The sequence below is a fragment of the Equus quagga genome, chromosome 15, assembly GCF_021613505.1.
Source record: "Equus quagga isolate Etosha38 chromosome 15, UCLA_HA_Equagga_1.0, whole genome shotgun sequence".
Classification (NCBI taxonomy): Eukaryota; Metazoa; Chordata; class Mammalia; order Perissodactyla; family Equidae; genus Equus; species Equus quagga.
Genome location: NC_060281.1, coordinates 73,289,837 through 73,315,202, shown reverse-complemented (window position 1 = coordinate 73,315,202; position 25,366 = coordinate 73,289,837). Strand labels below are relative to the sequence as shown.

The window sequence follows — 25,366 nt, the reverse complement described above, 5'->3', positions numbered from 1 at the left end:
GAAACGGCTTAAAAAACAAAGCAGTCAACTTTTGGGAGAGAATTTTGGGAGAAAGAGGATAAGGAATTATTTCTTTAGTCTTTTTTAAAAAGCTGTACTTATTTTAGTTGCATACAATGTTTTAAAAAAAATTCCAAAAAGTAAATCCATTATAAAACTTTAGAAACTACAGATTACTAAAAAAATAAAATAAAAAGTAAAGCCAAAAAACCCACTGCTATTTTACTCAATGTCTAATCCAACCAAAGGGAGTGGGGAAAGCTTTCCTTTCTGTCAGGTCTCTCCCCGCGTGTTCCCCCCCCCCCCCCCCCCCCTCCCCCAGAACCACAGTGATGGGCCGCGTGACTATTGTCCACCCAGCTGGGGAGAGGGTCCCTCCACCCACCTCCTGAAGTCCCAGGGAGATTTGGATGATGCCAGAAGCAGCACAAGTCTCCGTCCTTCTGGTGCCTTTGCCACCAGAAACATGAAGGTCTTTATGACTGTGGTGATTTTTACTGAGGTTTAACTGACATACAATCAAGTGACTAACCCCACAGCACAGAATATATTCTTTATTTGGCCCAGCTTTTTTCTGTGTATAATTCAGACCCAGATTTGAGTCCTGGCTCTGCCACAAATTGGCTGCATAACCTTATACAAGTCACTCCTTTCCACCTATGAAATGGGACAATTCTTCCCCCCTTTCCTACCCCCACTAGGTCATTGGGAAAAAAACAGATGAGCTTAAAATGACCTAAAATGCCAGATGGTCCCGTGCAGATGGAGGTGCTGAGGGGCAATGGATAATTCTGCTAAGGCTCCACTCCTTTCAGGATTCAGGCGTTTGCGGAATCTGCTTCTCTCTAATCAGTCAGAGGCAGCCCCGACCCCAACCCAAATCCTCACCAGAGCTCAGCAACCTGTCAGTTCCCTTTGGTCCAACACAAGAGAAAACCGGAGAGACTTGGAAGGTCTGGCCTCCTCTGAGAAGGAGCTCATGCGGGATCTGCCAGGGTCCCAGGAGGCCCAGAGAAAGCCTAGTCCTGCTCACCGTCCCCCAGACCTCTGAGCTGACTCTGGCCATCCTGGCCTCCCTGAGGTCTCCACTGAGCACACAGGAGAAGGAACCCAAAGACTCAGCTGAACTCCAAGTACAAACTTTATTTCTATTACAAGGATGTTATTAATTATAATAATAATAGTAAAATAAAAAGAGGGGGAGAGGCTCTGATATTTGGTTTTCAGAGCAAGCCATGGAGGGTAAGCCCCTGTCCTGAGCAGGGCAGAGCCCAGCATGGCCCTGGCAGGGACAGGGCGCCCGGCCTTCTCCACAGGACGCAGTGAAGACGCTGGAGCCCGCGCTCCACCAGAAACAAGGCAGTGAAGCCACACGCCAAAGCAGAGATTAAATCAAAGCCCCAGGCCACTCGGCTCCAGCTCCACGCATCTGCAAACGCCCGCTCCTGAGTCTGTCCTGAGCGCCATCAGAGCTCCTCCACACAACAGAGGCCCAACGCTCGAGTACGGAGACAGGACGCACGAGAGCTTACCCAAAAGTTTCCAAATTTAGGCCCCCACAGGGAAAAGAAGCACTTCACTGGTTAGTACCACGTTTCCAGAACTCTCTCCTCCGCCAGGACCACACAGCACCAAGCAGCAGTGGTGACAGTACGTCAAAAGATGGAGCCCTGGTGGGCCGAGAGGCCACGGCTTGTATTCTGTGCTGCTAAAAGCCAGCAGCTAAAGCTGAAATATTTCTCAACAGCCTCTCTGCTAACCCTCCCTCAAACCCCCAAACTCCCACAGCACAGTCTCGAAAGACACAAAATGGCCGCAACCTAGAAAAAGTTAAAATCTGTAAGTCTCCCCTGCCCAGAGAGCCGGGGGCAGGGCCCGCACTGTGGCAAGTGCTGCCATGCAGAGATGGAGCCGACGCGCGGCCTCTCCACAGACACCATTACTCCTCCTCTTCCTCCTCGGCATCCCCAGCTCCTTGCTGCTTGGGAGTTTTTGCCTGTTGAAAAATAGAATACAAAGTTTATGTACAAAGTGAAAAAGGGGGCCAGCCCTTGGCTGAGTGGTTAAGTTCGCGCGCTCCACTTCAGGGGCCCAGGGATTCGCAGGTTCGGATCCTGGGCGCAGACATGGCACCGCTCATCAGGCCACGCAGAGGCGGCGTCCCACATGCCAGAACTAGAATATATAACTGTGTACTGGGGGGCTTTGGGGAGAAGAAGAGGAAGAAGAAGAAGAAGAAGAAAAAAAAAGGAAGACTGGCAACGATGTTAGATCTGGTGCCAATCTTTAGGGGAAAAAAAAGAAAGTGAAAAAGCAGTACTCCTCCTAGAGAGCCCTGAAAATGTCAACCTTCTATAGAAAACTCCTCATCAAAAGCCAAAAGAACAGTCCTTCAGCCACAGTCAGCCTGAAGCCCAGCTCCTTCCCTGACTTCAAGAACCACAGCAGCCCCATCACTTGCAAGCCCTCACTGAGCATATGGGCTGCATCCCTGGTTACCTTTGCAGTTCTGCTGCGGCAGCTGGCGGTTGCGGGAGTGACCCGGGAGTTCCTGCCACCTTCACTCCTCCCACTGAAAGAGAAGGATTGGAAACTCGTTCCTGAGACGCTCCTGAGCAAAAGTCAGAAAATTCAGGGAGAACAGAAACAGCTGGAATCAGACAAAAGCAGCTCCCTGCTAGCAAACCAAACAAACAAAACCCCCACCAACAGCAAAAGAACATTCTAGAATCAGGCCACAATACAAGCAAAGTCCACACTTGCATGTTCTCCTGAGCTACTCACTCCCAAGCTCCACTCCGACTGATCCTCACCTTGCTCCGTATCTCCCCGAAGGCCCACGGGGGAACGGGGGCACAAGGGTTTCTGGGTAGAGATTTCGAACAGAGCGCATCACTGGAATATGCCCAGTGGCCATGGCCCCATTCTGGCTGTTTCGATTCCGCCCCCGGATGTCCTGGCTGTCTAAGTTATTGAGCTTCAGTACACGAGGCGGGCTGGGCTGGCACCCAGGCCTGGAGCCGGAGGCGGATGTTGATAGTCGGTTACACACAGCCGTCATATTGTTAATGGGTCTGCTGGGGGGAAGAGGGTAGGCGGGCCCGTTAGCCGTTTCCTGCTTGATATCATCCATGTAACCCGAGGATAGGTCTCCTGAGAACAGAAAAGAGCACCAGCTTTAGGGAGAAGCCTGCTCTTGCTCTTAGTGCTGGATTCGGGGCAGAACAAAAAGATTCTGGGTAGAAAACAACTGCCTCGCCCCTAACAGCTGCTGAAACTCTCGTCTCCAAGACAAGGTTAGGAACACTTTGTCCACACTGTACACTTACCACCTGGGTCCTCAGAAACAGCCTCCTAACACTCAACAACGATAGGCAAGCAAACTTTGAAAAATAATATCTAACTGGCTTTGTAGCGGTCAGGTTTCAAAAACAGCCTACTTGGGGCTGGCCCCGTGGCCGAGTGGTTAAGTTCGCGCGCTCCGCTGCAGGCGGCCCAGTGTTTCGTTGGTTCGAATCCTGGGCGTAGACATGGCACTGCTCATCAAACCACGCTGAGGCAGCATCCCACATGCCACAACTAGAAGCACCCACAACGAAAAATATACAACTACGTACTGGGGGGCTTTGGGGAGAAAAAAGGAAAAAAATAAAATCTTTAAAAAAAAAAGGGTGCATATGCAAAAAAAAAAAAACACAGCCTACTTGCCTAGTCACAAGGCTCTTAAATACCACTACTACTAGTAAGTTTAATAATAAGTTTAATTATATAAGTTTATATAATTATATAAGTTTAATAAGTTAATAAGTTTAATTTACTACTAGTAAATTTGAGTAACCTAAGCATATTTCAAGTAGAAGCAGGGACCCAGGGCAGCCACAGTTAGGCCTGAAAATCATCTTCGAATAATCGAGTAAGTGCACAGACAGGAGATGCCAGCTGAACAAGCACTGACTACTAAGCATGTCTCCTGGCTGTCCCCAAAGCCATTACCCTATAAACCTACACTCGAAACAGCTCAGTCTCACATGGGACCACCACTAGCGTCAAGGGAGTCCCCAGTGAGACCCCACTGCGCCTGCTAATTCAGGACCAGGTAACCCCATGTTAGAGCAACAGCTGAGAAGTGAGAGGCAGGCTTGAGCCAGCAGCAGACTTGCGGCCTCGGCTCAGCCCTGTTAATACCCTGGTGTCTGACACGCCTCTTGGGCAGCTCTGGTGAGGTCTCTCGAGGCTGGAAATCCTGTCTAGGAATCCCTTCTGTCACATGGTTGTTTGCTGTGGCTGGGCGTTGGTCACACTGGTCCTAACAAAAAAAAAGCCAGAATTAGTACCTCTGAACTGAGTCATTCCTAGGAGGGAGCAGTGGGAGGAAAGGAAGGAACAGCAGGTTGGACACGCGCCTTCTCTGAGGGGCAGGGGGTGGTATGACTTTGACCCCACTGAGAGGAAGGGCCTGGGACCAAGAAGAAGCACATCTGGAATGGAGCCGCCACTCACACGAGCAGCCAAGGCACTAGCAGAAGCACTCTCTGGTTTGTGCAGAGACGAAGGCAGGGCTGGTCTTGGAGCCCAGAAAATCATGTCAATACTTGGACTAGGGTATCTCATGACTGCTTATTTCATAGTCTCCCCTAACAAGCAGTTACTTATCTACTGCTTGATCCAGAAGCAGAAATCTGTACTTCAGAAATGAATGTGCGGTGTTCTAGCAACAGCTACATGGCATCAACTACAGAAATGACCTGACAATACCTGCAGTGTCAGCTCCCCATAACAAACAAGATAGGGCAGAAAAGCTGTTTTCACTAACAGTTGGAATCCTAGACTGCAAAAGCTAAAAAATGACTTCCGATTGTCTAGTCTAACTCCTTCATTTACAGACGTCCCCAGTGAGGAGACGGGATCTATCCAACGCCAACCATAAGGGCAAACCCAGCTCTCCTGCAATGCCACACTCAAAAGCCACCACAATGGAAGAACCCACCTGGTCAAAGGCAGAATGCGTCAGTGGCCTCAGGGAAACTCTCATCTAAACCTTTCTGGCAAACCTCCATGCCTGCTTAAATGGAGTCCTGGTTCCTTGGTCCTCAGCTACTGACATGATGGTTTTAGTTGAAAGCCTGAGGGACCATATACCTCAGACAGCTCACAAAACAGCTCATGGCCAGGAGCCAGGTCAGGTGTGCACACAACTTAAAGGCTAAAGATGTTCTCAGCTCCAGCCTCAGGTTCATTCAGAGGATCCACACGGAGTGAAATGGATGGGTCCTCCAGGGACTTGTACCTGGTGATGGAATAGCACCTCCTCTTCTAGCTGTACCCCGCAAAATTCACATGGGATGATGATGCTGTCCTCCACAGGGGGTGAACTGCTTAGGCCCATCAAAGAGTCTAACTGGTTACTTGCAGCCTGCTGCAGATACTTCTGGAAGATGACATCAGGGTCCTCCACCCCTTTAGGGGAAGGGCTGCCCACATTGAGTGAAGGTAAGGCACATGAAGGGTTACAGCTTGTCTGTCTCAAAAAACAGGTTAAAAAAAAAAAAGCAGAGGTTAAGAAAAAAACTACATTCCTAAAACATTGTCTAGAAGTCATAAAATTTTAATAATGCTTAATATCAGGGAGAGGGACTAAAAAAGGTCAGGGGAATGCAGATAGAACATTTTACTTTTATTTTAAACATTTCTGTGCTTTTCTTTTTTTACTGTGTTCATGTGATTATTCTAAGTTAATTTGAAAAGATTCAACATTCTTCCCACAGCCATACAGTAACAGAGGCCCAAATATTCTTTGTTCTCCCTGCTAATAGATTTTCTTATGCTGCTCCCAAACCAAAAAGCAGATGTATTCAATACCGTATTATTCCACTTATGGGGAGAATGTATGTTCCACCCAGAGCACAGGGACTACTTCAGTTATGGAAATACCAGACTAGGCCAAACCAAATCAGAGAAAGCAAGAGTGTTTGTTGAAGAACTGGTCCCCTCCACCAGTAATTTTCAAACACCAAGGCTATTCTCTAATCATTCCTAAATGGCTCAAGAACATTCAATCACTCAAAAAATATTGGACACCTTTCACGTGCCAGGTATTGAGAGATTCAGAAACTAGGAAAACCCAGAAGATGTCCTCAAGGAACTCAGCCTAGTGGTGCAGACCAACAGGGGGTCAGGAGCCACCTGCCAGGGTGATGGGCTAACAGAGAAGTGGGCACAGGACTTGCGGGGAGCACAGGGGTGAGACCCCTGACCGAGGCTTCAGAGCGTCCCCCAGCATGGTTTCCTCAAAGTCACATCTGAAGCAAGTCTACAAGGAAGGGCTCTGTGTTGTTGGGTACGTTGAGGAGGCAGCTGTGGAAGGCCACACACCTTCTAGGCAGAAAAAGGAAAGTGCAAAAATGACCCCTGACCCTTGCAGGGAACTGCAAGGACTTCAGCATGGCTCCAATAAATCAAACTGTGGCATGAGACGAGACTAGACTACAAGGTGGTCAGCAGACATGTACACTGGTCACCACAGCATGGAAGCAACTGGGCCTGCTGAAATAGACATTACTTTTTTCAAGAGGGGACAAGGCTGAGCTCTCATACCCAGATGGCAGTCACACCATGGGAAAGGACACAGCTGCTGCTCCTACCACAGGCATTGTACACAACAGTCTGCTCGAGACCTCCTTGGCCTGCAACACCAGCTACGCCCTGCACACATTCCTACTGAAAGCCCTCAGGGAATTCACAACACACCTGATGGTCAATCAGCAGCTCCTCTGGGTAGAGCTCCTCACAAAATTCACAAGGCAACATGGTGTCGTCAGCTGCACCTAGGTATCAGGCCACACAGTCAGACTCAAAATGAACAAGAACAAACCTGATTCAATCTTTTATCCCCCTTGTGGGGCCTTATATAAAAGCATGGCTTCCTTTGACATTCCTTGATGTAGCAATTTGCGGGGCTGTAAATCCTCAAAGGGAAACCATCTAAGAGACAAACTCTAGGAAAAAACTTCCACTATATAAAGAGATTTACTCATCACTATTTCCTGAATAGCAGTCAAGTAGTAGCTTACCCACTGCTCTAATGAAGGAAGGAATTTAATTGTGTAATAACTAGGCACTAATCCTCAGAAAAAACTTAATGAAGTAGATCCTACATTAGCCTCATTTTACAGATGAAGGACACTACTAGCAGACAAATATCAGAAGAAACTCTCCTAGTACAAAATAGCAAAAACAATGCCAAACAAAAATAATTTGAGGGGCCGGCACCACGGCCGAGTGGTTAAGTTCATGCGCTCTGCTTTGGTGGCCCAGGGTTTCGCCGGTTCAGATCCTGGGTACAAACATGGCACTGCTCATCAAGCCATGCTGAGGCAGTGTCCCACATGCTTCAACTAGAAGGACCCACAACTAAAAATATACAACTATGTACAAGGGGGCTTTGGGAGACAAAGGAAAAATAAAAATCTTTAAAAAAAAAAAAAAGTAATTTGAGTTGGGGCTGGCCCTGTGGCCGAGTGGCTAAGTTCACAAACTCTGCTTCAGCAGCCCAGGGTTCGCTGCTTCGTATCCTGGGCACAGACCTATGCACCACTCATCAAGCCATGCTGTGGCAGCATCCCACATGGAAAAACTAGAAGGACTTACAACTAGGACATATGACTAAGTGCTGGAGCTTTGAGGAGGGAAAAAAGAGGAAGATTGGCAAGAGATGTTTTAGCTCAGAGCCAATCTTCACCCCCCCCCCGAAAAAAAAACAACTAAGACAAAATAATTGGTAATCTAAAATTGTATGACCAGAGAAACTATCAAATACGAAGACAAAATAAAGATATTTGCAGACAAACCAAAATAGACAATTTACAATCAACAGACACTTTCAACAGAATTTCTAAAGAATGTACCTCAGGAAGAAATTTATCCTAGAAGGAAGTTCTGAGAAACAAGGAAGAATGGGTAAGCAAAGAAAATGGTAAACACACAGTAAATAAAATGATAAATACAATGAGTATATAAGAAATGTCTTTATCATGGTGTTAAAAAAAAAAAGAAGAAAGAACATTAACACACAGAGTAGCAATTAAGTCATAAAGGGATGATCTGAATTCTAAGGGTATTGTATTAATTGGGAGAAGTGTGACAAGGGTGATCAAATTTACTCTTTGTTAAGCTATATGTTAAAATTTCCAGAGCAATCACTACAAGAATAGAGACAGAGAATATCAATTCCAAATCAAGAGAGAGGAAAAACGGAATGAAATAGCAAACAAACAAAAGTCAATAAAGGTATCTAAGAAATGACCAAGAAAAGAGAAAATAAAGGAAACTACATTGAATCCAGAATCTTCACTTGTGATTACTATGTTATTATAATTTTACTTTCTTCAGCACACATCGAAAATGCTCTGATGACAGTGAAGTCTGAAAGGTTGATAAGGAGACTCACGTTAAAAGATGCTGTTCAGGGGCTGGCCCCGTGGCCGAGTGGTTAAGTTCGCAGGTTCCACTGCAGGTGGCCCAGTGTTTCATTGGTTCAAATCCTGGGCGCGGACATGGTACCACTCATCAGGCCACACTGAGGCGGTGTCCCACATGCCACAGCTAGAAGGACCCACAACTAAGAATATACAACTATGTACCAGGTGGCTTTGGGGAGAAAAAGGAAAAAAATAAAATCTTAAAAAAAAAAAAAACGATGCTGCTCAGAGTTTGGAAAAGACTTTCTTTGGGACTAAGGCATTTTCCTCAGGGAAAGAAGCAGCAACTATTAGCTGAAAAAACAGAATAGATCAAAGGTAACAAAAGGGAGAACCTGAATATCAACATCCCATAAAGGGTTGCCAACTTTAGAAATGGAAACGAATCCTAAGCCAAATACTGAAAAGTCTTGATCCGCTCCCAAAAATTCAGGAAGTCTCCCTAATAAAACCAGCTTTTAAACAATCCCATTGTATTATACACTCACATACTTTTATATACAAAGAATATAAGGCTACCTAAGAACCTGCTGGAAATGATGACCTCTGCAGAGAACTAGAAGACTGTTATCAGTGGGTGAGAAGGAGACTTATATTTCCTTTTACACTCTTTTACAGTCTTCTTTTTTTATGACTTTTACCTGTTTTTTTTAACATCTTTATTGGGATATAATTCACATACAATGCACCCATTTAATGTGTATGCAATTTTTTTGTGTGTGAGGAAGACCGGCCCTGAACTAACACCTGTGCCAATCCTGCTCTATTTCGTATGTGGGATGCCGCCACAGCGTGGCTTGATGAGCCACAATGTGTAGGTCCGCGCCTGGGATGTGAACCCACAAACCACGGGCCGCCAAAGTGGAATATGCAAACTTAACCACTACGCCACTATGCGCATTTTTATTAGATATGCAAATTATCTATTTCTAAAAACCCTCTACATATAAAAAGAATTATTATTTTTTTAATGTTATGATAGATTACAACCTTGTGAGATTTCAGTTGTACATTATTGTTAGTCATGTTGTGGGTACACCTCTTCCCCCTTTGTGCCCTCCCCCACCCCCCCTTTTCCCTGGTAACCACCGATCAGATCTCCTTGTCAATATGCTAACTTCCACCTACGAGTGGAGTCATATAGAGTTCGTCTTTCTCTGACTGGCTTATTTCGCTTAACATAATACCCTCGAGGTCCTTCCACATTGCTGCGAATGGGCCAATTTTGTCTTTTTTTATGGCTGAGTAGTAGTCCATTGTGTATATATACCATATCTTCTTCATCCATCATCAGTTTCTGGGCATGTAGGTTGGTTCCACGTCTTGGCTATTGTAAATAATGCTGTGATGAACATAGGGGTGCAAGGGACTCTTGGGATTTCTGATTTCAGGTTCTTAGGATAGATACCCAGTAATGGGATATTACTCTGCTCCTTTGTCGAAGATTAGCTGTCCATAGATGTGCGGTTTTATCTCTGGGCTTTCAATTCTGTTCCATTGATCTGTGGACCTGTTTTTGTACCAGTACCATGCTGTTTTGATCACTGTAGCTTTGTAGCATGTTTTGAAATCGGGGATTGTGATCCCGCCAGCTTTGTTTTTCTTGCTCAGGATTGCTTTAGCAATTCGCGGTCTTTTGTTGCCCCATATGAATTTTAGGATTCTTTGTTCAATTTCTGTGAAGAATGTTCTTGGGATTCTGATTGGGATAGCATTGAATCTGTAGATTGCTTTAGGTAGTATGGACATTTTAACTATGTTTATTCTTCCAAACCATGTGCATGGAATGTCTTTCCATCTCTTTATGTCGTTGTCAATTTCTTTCAAGAAAGTCTTGTAGTTTTCATTGTATAGATCCTTCACTTCCTTGGTTAAGTTTATCCCAAGGTATTTTATTCTTTTCGTTGCGATTGTGAATGGGATTGAGTTCTTGAGTTCTTTTTCTGTTAGTTCATTGTTAGTGTATAGAAATGCTACTGATTTATGTATGTTGATTTTATACCTTGCTACTTTGCTGTAGTTGTTGATTATTTCTAATAGTTTTTCTATGGAATCTTTGGGGTTTTCTATATATAAGATCATGTCGTCTGCAAACAGCGAGAGTTTTACTTCTTCATTACCTATTTGGATTCCTTTTATTTCTTTTTCCTGCCGAATTGATCTGGCCAACACCTCCAGTACTATGTTGAATAGCAGTGGTGAAAGTGGGCACCCTTGTCTTGTTCCTGTCCTCAGAGGGATGGCTTTCAGTTTTTGTCCATTGAGTATGATGTTGGCTGTGGGTTTGTCATATATGGCCTTTATTATGTTGAGGTACTTTCCTTCTGTACCCATTTTATTGAGGGTTTTTATTGTAAATGGGTGTTGGATCTTGTCAAATGCTTTCCCTGCATCTATTGAGATGATCATGTGGTTTTTGTTTTTCATTTTGTTGATGTAGTGTATCACGTTGATTGACTTGCGGATGTTGAACCATCCCTGTGTCCCTGGTATAAATCCCACTTGATCATGGTGTATAATCTTTTTGATGTATTGCTGTATTCGGTTTGCCAGAATTTTGTTGAGGATTTTTGCATCTATGTTCATCAGTGATATCGGCCTGTAGTTCTCCTTCTTTGTGTTGTCCTTGTCAGGTTTGGGGATCAGAGTGATGTTGGCTTCATAGAATGTGTTAGGGAGTACTCCATCTTCCTCAATTTTCTGGAATAGTTTGAGAAGAATAGGTATTAAGTCTTCTTCGAATGTTTGGTAGAATTCTCCAGAGAATTCTCCAGAGAAGCCGTCTGGTCCTGGACTCTTATTTTTGATTACTGTTTCTATTTCCTTACTTGTGATTGGCCTATTCAGATTCTCCATTTCTTCCTGATTCAGTCTGGGGAGGTTGTAGGAGTCTAGGAAGTTGTCCATTTCTTCCAGGTTGTTCAATTTGTTGGCATATAGTTTTTCATAGTATTCTCTTATGATCCCTTGTATTTCATTGGTATCTGCTGTGATTTCTCCTCTCTCATTCCTAATTTTATTTATTTGAGATTTCTCTCTTCTTTTCTTGGTGAGTCTGGCTAAAGGTTTGTCGATTTTGTTAATTTTTTCAAAGAACCAACTCTTTGTTTCATTGATCCTTTCTACTGTCTTTTTTGTTTCAAGATCATTTATTTCTGCTCTTATTTTTATTATTTCCCTCCTTCTACTGACTCTGGGCTTTGTTTGTTCTTCTTTTTCTAGTTCTGTTAGGTGTCGTTTGAGGTTAAAAAGAATTATTTTTAAGGAAGAAAATATAGACTAAAACAGTAGTTTTCCAGCCCGTGGGGACATAACCCTTTATGGAGACACAGACTCATCTTATGCAGTCTTTGAATTTACACGTTAACCAACCACAGTCTGGAACAGATGGTAGAAACAAAATATTTCACATATATATTTACTACTTTTCAAATCAGTATAATTTATTATACCTAAGAAAATATAAAAATTTTTAAAAAGGAAAAACATGTCATTACCTATCCAAGTTTTATTAACACTCTACCATTTACCTCCTTTAACCAGGCCACATAAGACCCAACTTCAATGTTTGGGTCCAGGACCAACTCCTATTTTATCTAAATCAACAACATGTTAAGAGTTAATCCTACTGTTCATATAGTGGCATGAAGAAAAATCATGGCTGAGAGCTGCTTAATTTTCCGTACAATCTCTTACAACTTGAACATTTTAAACATGACGTGCATCTCTCAAACATACTGCTTTCTAAACAAAAGACCCAAAGGGTGGTGTACTGCTCACAATTCAACTTTCATTTTTAAAAATTTAGTTTTTATCTGTGAGTCCAATAATACTAAAAAAAAATTGTTTTTAAATGGGGGCAGGGAGGGAAGCAAAGTTTTTTATAGAAGAATGACAACAAATATAAGACAAAAAATAGAAACAGAAAATTCACCATTTTACAATTGCCATAGTAATACTTGATTCAAGCAAGAAACGTCAATGTGTACTAAAACTGCTGGATAAGAGAGTGTGCATATCCTGCTCCCCCGCAGTCTCAAGACACATCCTGCAGCCAGCTATAATAAAGGGAGATAAGAGACAGACCCCACTTTACTGAATAATAGGAAAAACTGACATCCTGAGGACACGGCACCACCAATGCAGCATTCCTGCCAAAATGTAATGTGAATCTAAACACCAGACAAATCTAAATTGAGAAACAGTCTGCAAAACAACTGGCCCGGACTCTTCAAAAGTGCCAATGTCCTAAAAGAAAAAAAAAGAGGATGGGGAACTAAAGTAAAGGAACCCAAAAAAGAAGTAAACCTAACGCATAATCCTGGATTTTGAACACAAAATAAAGAAGTTCTAAAGGACATTATGTACAAATAGGGAACTTATGTTAAATTTCCTGATAGTGATATTTGCATCATGTTTACAAAGGAGAATGCCCTCATTCTTAAGAGAGACATGCTGAAGTATTTAGGGATAAAGTGTTATGTCTGCAACTTATTCTCAAATGGTTCAGGGTGGAAAAATACATATATAAAGATAAATGCAAAGTACTAAAATTGGTGATACAGACGAGGGGTACAAAGATAGATATTCACTGTACGATTCTGACAATTTTCAAAAATAAAAAGTTGGCAAAAGCAAAGGAACAAACAAAAAAGGCAAATTAACTCATGAAAAACTTACAATTTTACATAAATTGTATAGTGTAAGACTTAAAAAAGTGCAGAGAGAGGCTAGTGTGGAAGAAACAAACCTACCTTTTATGTCATTCAGGGTACTGGGACCTCCACGGGACTGGTCCGCCTCCCATATGCTCCTCCAGAAGTCCTGCTCTGCCACCCGGGGGGCCTGGCCTTCATTTTGCAGACTTAGGGCCAACATGAAGTCCAAGTCTGCACTGTCTTCCCCCACCTCTTTGCGGGGCTGTCGGCTTCTATTCCTTTCCTGCCTTTCTTGTTCTTCCACTGGAAAAAAACCAACCAGTACTCAAGACATATTAGAGATGTTGCCATCCCTCAGCTCAGGTGCATGCCTGGCAAATATTCAAGGCTGGCAGGCATCTGTGCAGGAACAAGAAGCCCAGCCATACGGTTCTCACAGGACTCCAAATATTAAGTCTGCCGTGATCAAAGGCTCCATTATTCTTCTAATTGTTTTATTAATAAGCAGTATTATTGAGCTGTAACTATGAGACAGGCACTGTGCTAAACATTTTACATATATTTTCTCCAACATAGCAGGTTTAAAGCCTGCGGTCAGACTGCCTGAAGTCAAACCCCAGCTCTACTACTTACTTGCCCTAAGACCGTTGTGAGAACTAAATGAGCTATTACACGTCAGCACTGGACAAATGCCTGAAGCACACAGGGTACAGTGGGTAAATTTTGGCTATGAACAGCACTGTTGTCATCACCACCAACCCTAACTGTACTCCACTGGCAAAGAGGTCCTGTCACTCCCATCTCCAGGAAAGCCAGGTGTTCTCCCTAAGCGTACCTAGCTACAGTCAGGTTTCTATAATTAAAATCTATTTGGCCCCAAAGCCGTATTCCCATCTGTCCTGAGATTTTGATTATCATTCCAGTTTTCTAATCCCAAATGCAACTCACACAGATTATTCTGAACTAGAAACGGGGCTGTCGTGCTCCTTTGGCTGGTAGTCCTATTACGGAAAAGGTCTGATTCAAACGCTCTCAGGGGCCTTCGGGGTAGCCTCATGGGTGGGTCCAGAGCCTCGATTTGTCTGAGGAGCTGGGATGCAATCCAGATGCCATCTTGACCCCAAGACTCATCATATGCGTTAGGAGGCACGTCAGCCTCATCTTTCTTTTCCTCCTCATCTCTCCCACAAACTTCAGGATGAGTCTTCAGATCTTTCACCAGGACATTGCGCCCACAAGTGCCACATAACTCTGTCCGGGCACCACAGTAATCTTCATGGTCCTTCAGTTTGAGAACAGAAAGTTCCAAATCACAGTGCTGGCAAAGGGCAAGCCGTAGAGGACACTCAGTCTCCTGCAACACAGAGTAATGAGGCAGTTACTATGCGGCTCTAAGGGAGGCCATGTTTTAACCCAGGGCAAAGAGAGCAGAGTCCTAACTTTAGCATGTTCTTCCAACCCTAGCTTCGCCTGCCATGCTTGTCTACATATTTAAGAGTCACAGCTTCCCTCTTTGTCCCTGTCACCAGGTTCTACAAAAGGAAGGCAATTTTGCACAGGAATTTACTCACTTAGCCATCCTATCATGATTTTGTGCACACATTACAAAGTAACTCAAAATCTTTGCCCAAGACCAAAGAGCAAAAAGCTAACAATTCAGATCCGTTTGTCAAAGCTCCACCAGCCCATTTCCCCTGACGACTCCAATTTGTCTTAAGTACTAAGTAATGAGGAAAAGAGACTGCCCTTGAGAAACACACTCATTTCTCCAATCTGCTATGCACTCTGTACACATCTGCATACAGCACTGGCTTTAAACTGCCCAAATAAGCCAGGAGTCACCAGCGAAGAGGACCCCAAGAGTGTAAATGTACTCAGTGGATGAAGGACAAAACTTTTACCAAGTTCAGATACTTTACAACCACTGTGCCACAGAGCAAAAATTTCTTTTCATACAAATTAAAACTAAATTATATTTTAAATGCTACTTCAAACATTTTTAGCATTGTTCATATATACACAGAATATCTCTTGGAGAAAACACACGAAACTGCTAAAGAGGGCCTAGGACGAAGGGTAGAAGAGAGACAATTTTTACATATATGCTTTTGTGGCTTTAAAATTATATACCATGTTATTATACCAATTCAGAATGATGTTTCTTAAAAAAAGTTTTATTATGGGACCAGCCCGGTGGCATGGTGGTTAAGTTCGCATGCTCTGCTTCAGCAGCCTGGGGTTTGCCAGTGCGGATCCCAGGTGTGGACCTACATACCACTCATCAAGCCACTCTGTGGCAGCATCCCACATACAAAATAGAGGAAGATTGGCACAGATGTTAGCTCAGTGACAATCTCCCTCAAGCAAAAGAGGAGGATTGGCAACAGATGTTAGCTCAGGACCAATCTTCCTTCCCACCCAAAAAAAAAAGCCACTGATTTAAGTTACTCAACAGCAAAAGAGCAAATAATGCTGGCACATACCAGATAATATAGTAAGTACTTTGTTAACAACCCTAAAAAGTGCAAGTAACTCACCAGAACAGCAAATAAAGTATAATTCTTTTTTTTTAAAGGAGAAGTTTTTAAAACTCTTTAGTTAATCTCCGGTCTACCACTTGTCACAGTCTGACTTGCAGGAATGTTAGGAAATACTTTGTACTTGTACTTTTATAATGACTGATGTGTCACCATGTGAGTCCCAGAAACAGCTGGGAGAGAAGCTAGAAGAGGGGGCAATTGATTAGAGGTTGTTTTATGCAGCAGGTAGATGTTAGAGCCAGAGAAATACTCATTACCATTGTTAATGTGACCTCAATCACAACCCAGCCCCCACCCCTGACTCCCCACCCCCGCTTGCTGGTGAGGCCTAGTGAAACAGAAGCCAAATGCTCAGAAAAAATCATGAAAGTAAGAGTGCTGAAGTATTAATGAGACATTTATCTTTGAGCTGTGGGGTTATAAGTGGTTCTTGTTTTCTTTTTACATTTTCTAAATTTCCTACATTGAATACAAATTATCTTTTGAAATTATAAATTATTTTTACATTCATATGCACACTCTTGTGTGATGACCAACTAAATTGTTCTTGGGATTTTTTTAACTGATGAATTATGCCCATTCAAAAAAATTACGCCCATTCAATTATGGCCAGTTTTATCTCAACTAGGAACCAAATGCTACTATGTTCTCTCTCACCAAATGCTCTCTGAAGAATTTCTTTGGGTGTAAACAGCGTGTTATCCAAGTGATCAAGAAGTCAAAATGAAATTACAAGATGTAAGGTAGGCTGTGTGCTAAAGAGGCCATCCCACACTGACCACACCAGGCTTAGCTCAGCACTCAGTTAGGCTACCAATAGCCAAACCCCAGCAGAAATGACAGACCCAGTTCCAAAGGTAAAGGCTCTGAGGCGAGCATGGGCACAAGAGCCATGCAGCCGGATCTGGCAGCAAACAGCCCAAGCGTCAGAGAGGCTTCAAGAGGCATGTGCACGGAGTTGGTGGAGGACAAAAACTCAACCAGACTGGCTTCTGCTCTGCATGCGGCTCTGTAACCTCAGGAGGACAGGCGTCATGTAACTCACTCCATTCACAGGACAGCAAGACTAACCTCATGCTTCTTTAACTGCCTCTTCTCCAACTTCTTATTACATTTGCAGGTGACCTAGGATAAGAAGAATATAAATTGGCTTTGCGACAACATGCTCACTTGCTCTTGCACAACAGCAAGTGTAACACATTTATGAACACTTGAGTACTTGGTGGCTCACCTGACAGTGTTCTGTGGCCATGTGAGTCTCCATGTCAGATTTGGGAAATGGTTCCTTGCAGACAGGACACATACCAATGTTCCTTCGGCAGTGGAGCTCATGGATGGTAAAGTTAATCACAGGAATATCTTTTTTGCTATCGAAATAGATCAAAGAAAAAGGAAAGTGTTACTGACTGATCCATGCACAGTGGTAAAACGGCAATCTGTCCTGTCCCATCTTTACTCTCCATTATTTCTCTTTGGTGAATATCTAATCCATAAGCTCTTATAAGTCTTTCTTTTATAGTTTTAATCTACATAGTCTACAAAACATTTCAAAGCAAGATGACTGATCTGCCTCCAGCCATAGTCATACCCCCAATCTGAAAGACCAAGACACTAGATAAATGTAAATTCATTTTCATCCAATGGTTGAACTATCAAGGCACCTCCCACAGAAAAACTGGAAGGTGACACAGAAGAACAATCAACTCTGATAGATGGGAAGAAAACTCAAAAGGATAAGGAGGGAAACCACCAATGTCTTGACGCATTTAACTTCCCCTATTTCTTCAAAACCAATTCAGTGTAATTTTTTTTAACTGTAGAATATTAAAATAGATAGTGGAAGGAGCCATAAATCAAAGTTATCATCTAAATCTATTAACTTAAAAATTAAAATTAGTAAATCCCACTATTAAGGATGTCGTGAAACTAAGCACTCCAATACATTACTAGTGGTAGTGTAAACTGCTTAAAAATAGCTTGAATGGGCCAGCCCCAGTGGCCTAGTGGTTAAGTTCAGCACTCTCCACTTCAGCAGCCTGGGTTTGGTTCTCAGGCACGGACCTACACCACTCTGCTGGTGGCCATGTTGTGCTCGTGGCCCACATACTAAAAAACAGAGGAAGATTGGCACACGTTAGCTCAGGGGTAATCTTCCTCAGGAAAAAAATAGCCTGAAAATTTGTTTCTAAGACCATAAAATTATACATTCTTTAACCTAGTAATCCCACTCTTGGGATGATGAAGATTCTCATTAGTGTCATAAAATGGTAAAAAAATGAAAATCATTAAAATGTTTAAATAATAAGGAAACAGCAACAGCTAAGCCAAATATGGTACACCAACAAATTAAAAGAAGCAAGCTATATCATGATTATAAATCATATGTGCACAAATGCCACAAAAAATTAAAGCCAGTAATTACTGCTTAGGATGCAGAGATTCTAGGTTCTTTTTTCATAATTTTGACAGTAATTTTAACAGCAAAAAATAATAATAATAAAATGTTTACAGTTTTTATTTTAGAGGGCTATTCAGGATAACCTATTGACATAGAGCATTTTATATACACAAGGCAACTAAAATTTTAGAATGATAACAAAAAATATTAAGGACCACATAAACAAGCAAGATCAAAAGCAGCTGTCAGGAACCACAAAGCATCTACTGTTACACATTCTCCCCTCTTAGGAAATCTTGAAAGAGAAAGATAAAATATTTGCAATAATCACATGAAACAGTTCCCTGCTGATTTTGTTTTTTTAAAATTTAACTGCTGAGATAGTCCCACCAAACATTCCAATCGGACAAAATATCAGTATACTCACTTCCCACCTACAGATAAAACCAAGATATTTTAAGTGAGATAAATGAGAATACAATCCCATATCTAGATAAAACTGCTAAAAGTGCCAAGGAAGGACTAGCAAGTTAAAGATGAAATTTCATTTTAGATAGAAATGATTGAAAGGCAAGCCAAGCCTTCCAGAAACCCTCAGTAGCTCTCCAAACACTAAACACAATGAGCCAGAAACCAATTCTTTAATACATGCAAAAATAAAAAGTTGAACCTTCTAACATTGAAGCTTCTGTAACCTAGAACTGAGCTCTCCCCACAATCAGTGATCCCTAAGAGATAATATGCAAACATCTTTAATCACAAAAAACCAGGTTTTTTTACCGGCCCAGTGGGTCCAACCACAGCCCATATTTTGAAGAGTATCCTAACTTTTCTTAAGGAACAACAACATGGCTCTACAGACAAAAATTTAAAAACTGGAATTTAAACAGGCTTACTTAGATGAGGGGTCTGTGAAGGCCCAGTCAGCCTTCCATGTTAATCTGCTTCTCTCTTTAAATAAATTGCTTTGGCTCTGAGTACTTTGTTTTCATTAGCTTTCTATTAACTTACCCTTTTTGCTTTTTTAACTCCCTTAGCACTGTTATTTACATACTGTCCTAGGATTGAGATTCCTTCAAATTGGAGTAGACTGAGAAAAATAAGAGTATCTTAACTGACACTAAAGCCAAGATGCCTGTTTTCTAACAAAATCATAATAATTTTTCTCTTGTGGTTATTTGTATCATTGATTACTTTGTATCAGCAACAGTACATATAAAACTCAAACAAAGCTAAAATAGTTTTTTAAATGGCAGAAAGTGATAGTGGCATAGTAGGAAAAAATATCCTATAAGGCAAGACACCCTGACAGAAATGAAATCTTAATTCTATGCAGGGAAAGAATATTGTAACCAGCGGTTGCTCTGATTATATCCTGATTCTGCCCAAAGGCTGAGCAGAAAGAAAAAGGCAATAAAAAGGAAAAATCGCTACCTGGCTTGAGCCTTTCACCAATCTGCATCAAACTTATTTTCCTTATTTGACATCTCTTTCCTTCTACCACAATTTGCTAACTTAAACGCAGCAGACAGTTCTGTGTTGCTTTTGCTTTAGCTTTCAGTAAGAACACTTGTGTATCACTAAAATACCAAGCTCCTGAGGAAATCCCAAGCAGGAGTCAGCTGATTATTAGCTGCACTTCTAAGTTTCACTTCAGCAAGAAAGAGTTGCTCTTTCTTGTCACTCACATAGGTTAAAAACACCAAAATAGAAAGCTTAACATTCAAGACTGCGCCCAGGCTTCACTAACAGTCCTGGAATCATGAAATGACAATGATTAAGCTGGACTGCCGGAAGACTTTGACTTTTTTTTTTTAAAGCACTGGAACATTCCTTTAGCAAAATCCTTTATAAAAACAGCTGAGCTGCTCTGGTTGAACTGCTCTCTCACTACTAGATGGGAGAGCCAAGCTCACTAAACCATGCTCCCAAAACTCAAAGACAGCCACTGTAGCCACTCAGGGATATCCTTGCAACACACTTTGAAAAACATTGATTTAGTCCAAATATTTTATTATATTTTTAGTATCTTTTAAAAAATGTATGATGATATTTTTCAGAAAGACAAAAAATAAATTTCCTTGTTTCTAGGTCAGAAAAGTGAGGCTCCAAAGCAGTTAAGCGACTTGCAAAAAGTCACTAATTAAAGGCAGGAACCAGAGCCCCCACCTCCCAGCTTTATCCCATCACTCTAGTCACTACTCTATGCTACCTAAACCAACCATCCTGTCAGGTTACCAAAACAGGCAACTTCATCCAAATTGTTAAAAAGGCTTTCGTCCCATCTATTTGCACGACATATCCTATGGCTCCAATTTTAACCTGCCAATAAATAAACACTTTAGAGAAGCTAGTTTGTCCTCATTCCAACAACATTTCTTAAATTTCTCACCAGTTGTCACACAGCTGAGTGCTCTGGTCTTCTAGAAATTCAGCCATCTTTAGCTCTTCCTGAAAACTACAAAGGAAGAAGTGTTAACTTTCAATTTCATTTCTGCTTTAAGGATGACATGCAAAACACACAAACAAAAAAACCAGTGCACAGAAAACGCCATTGAAACTAGTGTGTTAAAGCGTTTTAATACCCAACAGACTTGGGTTTCACTTTTTATTATTTTTTAATTTTCACTTTAAAATAATCTGGCTTGTAAAAACAGCACAGGGAACTCCCATACACCCCTCACCCAATACATCATAAATAACCACAGTAAAATTATCAAATATGGTAATTAATCTACAGATCTTATTCAAATTTCACAAATCATTCCACTAATATCCTTTTTCTGGTTCAGGATCCAATCCAGAGTCACATATTGAATTTAGTTATTTGTCCTTAATCTTTTTTGATATGGGATATTTCTTCAGTTTTTCATAACCTTGTTAAGTGTACTGGCTAGTTATTTTGTAGAATGTCCTTCAGTTTGGGTTTGATGTTTTCTCACGATTAACACATTTTTGGCAAGAATACCACAGAAGTGATGTTGTGCTCATCTCGGTGCATTATGTCAGAAGGCACATGATGGCAGCAGTCTTATTTTTACAGGTGATCTTAACTTTGATCACTTAGTTGATAGAGTGTCTGCCAGGTTTCTCCACTGTAAAGTTTTCCCTTCTTTTTAAACAAGATGTCAAGGCTGAAAGCAGAATGCTGGCAACTTTATTACCAATATTTACTTTAGATTATTCCTTTATAGGGCTCTTTAATGGTTTTGACATTTCCAAACTAACTCACTTTTCAAAACACATATTCATTCATTCGACATGTTAATTAAGACCCTGTATGCCAGACACTGTGCCCTGGCACTAAGAATACTTCACAAACTACGGAAATATAGCATCTGATCTAATATAGTACAGAAAAAAGTAAGCAAAGAAATAGATACACTCTAAGGTGAGTACTTTGATGGAAAGGTACACAGACAGATGGTGTGGAGGGGACTTTAGACAAAGGTGGTGAGGAGGGAAGAACCTTCTGAGATGACACTTCAACTAAGACCGGAAGTGCCAAGAACCAGCCGTGTCAAGAAGGCAGAAGTGGGGGAAAATCCACTCAGGCAGTGGGCCTGGAAGGCAACGAAAGTCAAAGCAGATCTGGAAGAGCATGATGAAAAGGGGTAATGACTCGAGAAGGGCTTATCGTGTAGGACACAAAGGATATTGGACTATATTCCAAGTCCAACGGTCTAGCACAGAAGGGTTTTAAACTAGGCAATGACGTGACTCAAGATCTCCACTCCGACATGAATGTAAACCAGGGACAGGAAGCACCTATCTGTGCAAACAAATCACGTTTCTCAGGGTGTCCGACTGCCTCCTGGCGTGATCGATCCCGGCCAGAACCTCGCACGAGGGAGGTGCCCAGTTTTCCAGCTGCAAGGAGATTGCGGGCGGCCCCTTTGAGGGTCCCACTCAGGCTCTGGCGCTCAGCAGACGCGCGATTTAAGCTCCCTGGGGTTAAATTCCCCACGCGAGGGTCGCCGCGAGGGGCCCCTGAGCGAAGGCACGGAGGTGCCTCGGAACAGCAATTCAACCTTGGACCGAGCCCCCCTCGCGGACCCCGGGGCCGCCCCTCTGCCTAAGTGGGCAGGACTCCCTCCCCCGGGGTCCAGACCCGGGAAGCCGTTCCCAACCGCCCTCCCCCGCGCGGCCGGGAGGCGGGGACGCGGAGCGCAAGGGCAGCGGCTTTGCGGATAGCAGCAGTTAACGTTTCCCGGGCGCTATCGATCGCCAAACGCCTCGCACGGACAGTCTCCTAAGCCAGCCCACAAGCCTGGGAGGAGCGATCATCATCCCCACTTTAGAGACCGCGCAAACCGAAGTCCGGGGAGACAGTTACCGCCGCACGGCGGCTCCGAAGTGGACTCGAACCCGCGTCGCCGGCTCAGAGCCCGCACCAGGCCGCCGCGAGCCCACGCCGGCAGCTCGAGGCCGGGCCCAGCTCGCCCGGGCGCGGTGCCCTCCGCCGCGCTCCGGCCGACGCCCGCTCCCCAGCCGCCCGGGCCCAGGCCGCGAAGGGGCGGCGCCGCCGGGGAGTGAGGCTCCGGCTCCTGAAGAGAAAGCACGGCCTCCCCACCGGCCGGAGGAGACGGGAGGGCATCCTTCCCCTTACGGCCGCGACTCCCGGCCCAGAGCTCCCTCGCGCACATCCCGGTCCGCGGGGCGCCGGCCGCCTCCCGAAGCCGAGGCCGCAGGAGGCTCCCCGGGCGCGGGCCGCCGCGACACTCACCCGCGACGAGAAGACGGACGTCGAGCCCGGCCGCCAGCCACGGACACCCAGCCTCCTCAGTCGGCCCCCACAGCGAACAACGGCCCCCAGGGCCGCCTCCCCACTTCCGACCGTCGCGGAGGAGCACGCCCATTGGCCACGGGCAGCCCCGGCTGTCGGCCCATTGGACAGCGCCGCTGTCGCTCCCAGGGCCCCGCCTCCTGCTCGCCGATTGGCTCCTCAGAGCTACACGGGGGCGTGTCCCTGAAAGTCCCAGCCCCTGCACATCTGGAAGGAGGGGCGGAGAGACCTGAGTTGTGATCCTTGTTCTGGGCCTAGCAACTAACTGCCCGTGACACAGGTTAATAATATTTTCATGAATAATACGGTACAAACATTACTAATATACCTAATGTATTAAGATAATGGCATTTGTTCTTTTGTCATGAGCCGTTAATACTTATTAGTCATTCTTGTTGCTATTATAATGACCTCATGCTAGACATCTGCAAGGCTCTGCCCATATTTGAGCACTTTGCTTTTTGCAGTGGAGGAATGAGCACCTCAGAGGCAGGTTGGAGTCCCAGTTTTTCCACGTGCTGTCTATATGGATTCTCTGAACTCCTCTTCCCTCTTGCATAAAAAAAAAAAAAGAAAGAAAGAAAAAAACAGAATAAGGCCAAGTGGTTGTGTTCCAACTCTGCTTTGGTGGCCGAGGGTTTCACCATTCGGATTCTGGGCACGGACATGGCACCGCTCATCAAGCCATGCTGAGGTTGCGTCCCACATAGCACAGCCAGAAAGACCTACAACTAGAATATACAACTATGTACTGCAGGGCTTTGGGGAGAAGAAGAGAAAAAGAAGGTTGGCAACAGATGTTAGTTCAGGTGCCAATCTCTAAAAAAAAAAAAACAATAAATATTTAACTATAACTGAGAACATACTATTTACAATACAATTTAAAATCATAATTTTACTACGGATTATAATTTCAAAATGTTCACGATGCAGTGCTAAGTAGGAAGAACAGATTATAAATCATTATTTGTAGCAGAATAGAATATTTAAATCTGCAGCATATTCTGAGTGATTCCAAAGATATAAAGTTCAAAAATAGACAAAATTAATCTAAGGTGAGAGAAGTCAGAATAATGGTTCCATTTGGAGGATATGGAATGTAAGGGAATATAAGAAAGAATTCCAAGTCCTGGAAATGTTCTATATCTTGATCTGCAAAGTGGTAAACACGGATGTATTAATTAGTAAATAGGCACTTAGCTGTCACTTAAGATTTAAATACTGTACATTGTATGTTAAAGAGAACAGACCATTCAATATTGTTTTACACCTTGACTTTTCTTGACATAATCTATCTTGGAGATCCTTTATTAGCACATCTATCCAGGGCATTGTCATTCGTTTTCAATAGTAATTCTGTTGTGTAAATGTACTGAAACGGGGTACCTGAGGGTTACTGTAAATATTCTGTAAGATTACCTTCCCACCTTGTTCTGTAAAGAAGTGATCTTGTCAATTTGCAGTTTTCTTGTTTAACCTGGGGATGACTCAAGGATCACAAGGATTTATGAGCTTGTTTTATTTTTTATTTTTTTTTATTTTGAGGAAGATTAGCCCTGAGCTAACATCTGTGCCTGTCTTCCTTTATTTCGTATGTGGGACAGCTGCCACAGCGTGGCTTAGTAAGCAGTGCGTAAGGTCCATGTCCAGGATCCAAACCAGCAAACCCCAGGCTGCTGAAATAGAGCACACAAACTTGACCGCTGCACCACTGGGTTGACCCCATGAGCTTGTTTTACAGAAGAAAAAGAATGCCTTCAAGGATCACCAGATCACCAGCCCCAAACTGCCACTAACGCTCAGAAGTCAGATTGTCCAGGGCTTATCAGGAGTGAAAGAAACACAAATTACCCCTTTGTTTCTCTGAAACTCCTCCTGCCAAACCCTTTAGCTCTATAAAATGCCCTGCTTTCTTCTCTTGTTAAGGCGGATTTGAAAGAACCTATCCTCCCACCATCTTGTTTTGGCCAATTTGACTAAACCTTTCTCCATCTCCAAGCTCCAGTGTCTCAGTGATTGGCTCACTGCACATCAGGCACACGAACTTGAGATTAAGAGGTTTAGTATCAGTACCATGATTTATTCAACCAGTTCCCTGTTGATAGACATTTTGGCTATAAAGAGTTATTTTTGAATACAGCGTAACCAATACCTTAAGTCCAAACTACTTTGGCTCCAGCCTCACTGATTTCCTCAGTAAAGGTACAGAGCGCGCACCCTATGTGACAGGCCCCAGATAAGATTCTGGCGCTTCAATGGCAAACAACAGAACCAGTGCCTGCCTTCCCAGAGCTTACCAGGGAGACAGGCACAAAGGTAGTGACAATGAGTATGATCCATGCTGTGGTATAATAAAGAATATATCTGGTTTTTGGTCCTTAGTTCCTGGCACAGAGCTTCAAAAAAACCTTGAAATTTCCTGAGTGATAGGAGTATCTTTGTCATGCTAATGAGGTGACTCCTAGGTAGCTTCAGAATGGTGGGCTGGTCACTAAAAAGACCAAGCA

The 25,366-nt window shown here is 43.2% G+C and overlaps 1 protein-coding gene across 2 annotated transcripts; it reads right to left on the bottom strand.

Annotated features, from left to right (window-relative positions):
• Positions 1-1,123: 1,123 nt before the first annotated feature.
• On the bottom strand, positions 1,124-22,920 carry TRAFD1 (TRAF-type zinc finger domain containing 1). Of its 2 annotated transcripts, none has more exons than XM_046640595.1 (12): positions 22,800-22,920; positions 20,466-20,531; positions 16,907-17,042; positions 16,747-16,800; positions 14,084-14,489; positions 13,232-13,438; positions 6,748-6,824; positions 5,288-5,518; positions 4,186-4,306; positions 2,814-3,153; positions 2,500-2,611; positions 1,124-1,996 (listed from the first exon to the last, which is right to left on the bottom strand). In XM_046640595.1, the coding sequence occupies exons 2-12, from the start codon at positions 20,510-20,512 to the stop codon at positions 1,940-1,942; spliced, it is 1,788 nt and encodes a 595-aa protein (XP_046496551.1). In that variant the 5' UTR covers positions 20,513-20,531; positions 22,800-22,920; the 3' UTR covers positions 1,124-1,939. The 2 variants fall into 2 exon arrangements, with proteins under 2 accessions (XP_046496551.1, XP_046496552.1); XM_046640596.1 differs by having other exon boundaries at positions 2,500-2,572; positions 22,800-22,919.
• Positions 22,921-25,366: the final 2,446 nt, after the last annotated feature.

Excerpts from the sequence above, each read along its gene's own strand:
- TRAFD1 (XM_046640595.1), bottom strand. The coding sequence starts at position 20,512 with ATGGCTGAATTTCTAGAAGACCAGAGCACTCAGCTGTGTGACAACTG. Across the intron at positions 13,439-14,083 it reads TCTAGTTCAGAATAATCTGT|TGGAAGAACAAGAAAGGCAG; the intron begins GTGAGTTGCATT and ends GTTTTTTTCCAG. Across the intron at positions 4,307-5,287 it reads AGGTGCTATTCCATCACCAG|GACCAGTGTGACCAACGCCC; the intron begins GTACAAGTCCCT and ends TTTTTTTGTTAG.